General features: G+C 46.6%; 1 protein-coding gene across 1 annotated transcript; it reads left to right on the forward strand.

Annotated features, from left to right (window-relative positions):
- Positions 1 to 2: 2 nt before the first annotated feature.
- On the forward strand, positions 3 to 3,033 carry LOC109465474 (the record flags this gene model as incomplete). Its single annotated transcript, XM_019762766.1, has 3 exons — positions 3 to 49; positions 2,055 to 2,549; positions 2,833 to 3,033. Coding segments are annotated over exons 2-3 (666 nt in total), but the record flags the coding sequence as incomplete, so codon positions are not given.
- Positions 3,034 to 3,038: the final 5 nt, after the last annotated feature.

The following is a 3,038-nucleotide window of genomic DNA, read 5'->3' on the forward strand; positions in this document are numbered from 1 at the left end:
AAGGGCGTGTCAAAGGTCATGGATGAACACAACAGGTGAGGCCACTCAGGTAAACATTTAACCATTTCTCTTCTTTTTGTCAATGCTAGGTCTCTCAATCATGCTTTCTATACGATCTAAGGGAAGGGTAGGATAACCTATTAACGGAGAAATGTCGATTACCATTTAAAAAGTATGCATGTCAACCAAAAGACTGTCTGAATGAGCTCTGTGAAAGTGTAAATACTCAAGGACCCTAATAATTATCTCCAATCAGACGTTGGATTGACAGTAATTAAGCTGTCTGAAAATCCAGACAGTCACCCCAAGGCATGATTTCAGAGATAATCCGAAAGAGAGAGTGGAGGTGGTTGAGAGACCATTAATTTTGAGAGGCCAAGACAATTGCATTGGCAGATTGCCTGTCACTGATCACTATTAATATAAGTATCATTAACTGATCTCCAAGGTTTTTCAATGAACTTTCACTTTCAGTGAATGCTATAATCACCAATATTAGCCTGGATGCCAGACCCATGCTTTTGCATGGGGCAAAAGTACCTAAGTAACGGGTTCCTCCCTCAGTACTCGGTGTTCAGTACTGAAGGTGCCCTCCGAACTGAACTTCCAGTTCGGAAGTTCCGTCAGAACTGGGCGTCCAGATGTGAGGCGACTTCAGAACTGGAAAACTCTGAATCAGTTCCGGAAACCGAGAAGTGAACGTTCCTTCCGTACTGGAAAACGAGTTACAAAAGAAATTCCGCACTGGAAACCGAGTACTGGGAACGTATGTTCATTTTCGAAAGTATGGTTACTTCACATTGCTATATCAACGTACGTATATTGTGTTTTTTTTACGTTTGTACCTTGAAGCGTTCAGCCAGAGCGTCGATAGAGAGAAGGGTAAAACACTTCCGGGGCAAAGGAAGCTTCAGTACTGGAATAACGCCGTTCCGAACTGGAATTCTTGCGCTCTTGCCTGTGTGAGTTGTGACTCACTGAACCCCCTACCTGCCAGTAACACGAGACGCCGCAGAGGACACAGTCAGCAGTACCAGCAGCTGTCCTGCCGCACGAACTACCGCTTCTACTCCTTCCTCCCTCGAACGATCAGAGACTGGAACTCCCTGCCTGAAGACATTGTACAGTCTCCATCCCTGGCGACCTTCGTTTCGAAGGTGTCAAACCTTGCCTAAATCACATACTACTAGTATATGGTGACCTTTGACCCGTTAAACATGTCAGTAATTGCCGGAGTGACGGCAGCCGGACATTAACGGAAGAAGAAGAAGAATTCCAGTTTAGAGCTTTCTTCAGAACTGGGCGCCGAGTATCAACGCTATTTTCTCCACGGTTTCCGTACTGGGCGCCCAGTAAGGAACCCGTTACTTTCGTACCTCATGCTTGGTCCAGCATGCGTAATTAATAACTGGGAGAGGGGCAGCAGGGGGGTGTAATAATAACTCTGGGTCTAGCATGCTATGGGTCTGGCATCCAGGCTGGTGATTATAGCATTCACTGAAAAGTGAAAGTTCATTGAAAAACCTTCAAGTTGGAGATCAGTTTATAATAGTGATCACTGACAGTCAATTCGCTGCAAAGTGAAAGTTTCCAGGACCTACACATGCTGGCACCCAGCAGGTTATAACATCATAGTCAGCATGTCCACAGAACATACAGTACTTTTACCTTACCCTTTGCTGGCCGGGACAATCGCTCGTATGCTAGTGCCATTAGAAGCATGACAGTGCTAACTAATAGTAAAAACAAAAGAAGGTTGCAAAACCCAACACGAATTCAGAGACCATAACATGTTCAGGATAAAAGATACTGGAAGTTCTTCTGCAGTACCAAGGTCAGCCACCAGGAGGCTCAAATGTGACCTTGACCTCCATCATCCTATGATCTACCCACATACCAAATATCATCACAATCCATAAAGGCCTTCTTATGTTATGCCGACCACAAGTATGCCGAAACACAGACAGACATGCACACACACACACACACACAGACCAAAAACAATACCTACATTTTCATGTAGGTAATTTAATATTTCATGTATCTCTCTGAAGACGTGCTGAGGAACAGCCCGGAGGAGAGCCATGCCTCCTAAGAAGTGCAATCAGACAAAGGTGATGAGGAACCACCGAGAACATCACAAACCTCCAGAGTCTGCCACCATGAACTCTAATAACGACTCAAAAAGCTCCAATCTCGGCCTCCAAGTCAAGAAGAGGAAAACGACCATCGCGACCCTGGCAGAAGCGGAGGAAGAGAGCATGCTAACGTGGCTGAGAGAACATCCCGAGTTGTACAACAAGAAGGCAAAGGAGTATAAGAATTTGCAGAGGAAGGAGACACTGTGGCAGGAAAAGGCATCGGACATGGGAAGGAGCGTGGAGCATCTCCAGACTTGGTACAGGAGCATGAGGACACGGATGGCCAGGCTGCTGAAAAACAAGTCTGTGGAAGAACTGACCGACAGGGACACTTGGGTGATGGAAAACTTTACTTTCCTCCGGAAGCACATCGAAGCGGTACACAGGGGGAGGGGACCAATGAAAAGAGTGAGTATCTTCATCTTCCTAGCCTGGTTACCAGAACTATTATAGTTCCCGAGTCCTACATCCTCTGATGTAGGACTCGGGAGCTGTAATAGGTCTGGTAGCCAGGCTATCATCTTGCTACTGTTGTAAAATTTGACTTGTTACAGTACAACTTATTATCATATTTCAATGAAAAAAGAGTGAGTAGCTTAATTTTCCTTCAGTTGAAAATTTCTCATGCGACATTTTTTCGTTCCTAGGCCTAATTGCATTGGATGTCTTTAATGAAATGGTACATTTTCAGATTGCTCAGGGACCGGGTCCTCCGGTGAGCCAGGGTACGCTGGACCCGGTCACAAACCACATCCTGCTGATGCAGCAGCAGCTGATGGAGCGGCTGCAGCCGCAGGGCGACCAGGAGAGACTCGGGTTCGCCGAGTGGGTCCGAGCGACGCTGGTCAGCCTGCAGCACGACGTGTGGCGGCGCGCCCAGCGGGACATCATCGACGT

The sequence above is a fragment of the Branchiostoma belcheri genome, unplaced genomic scaffold (genome assembly GCF_001625305.1).
Source record: "Branchiostoma belcheri isolate BF01 breed outbred unplaced genomic scaffold, Haploidv18h27 scaffold1506, whole genome shotgun sequence".
NCBI classification, from domain to species: Eukaryota; Metazoa; Chordata; class Leptocardii; order Amphioxiformes; family Branchiostomatidae; genus Branchiostoma; species Branchiostoma belcheri.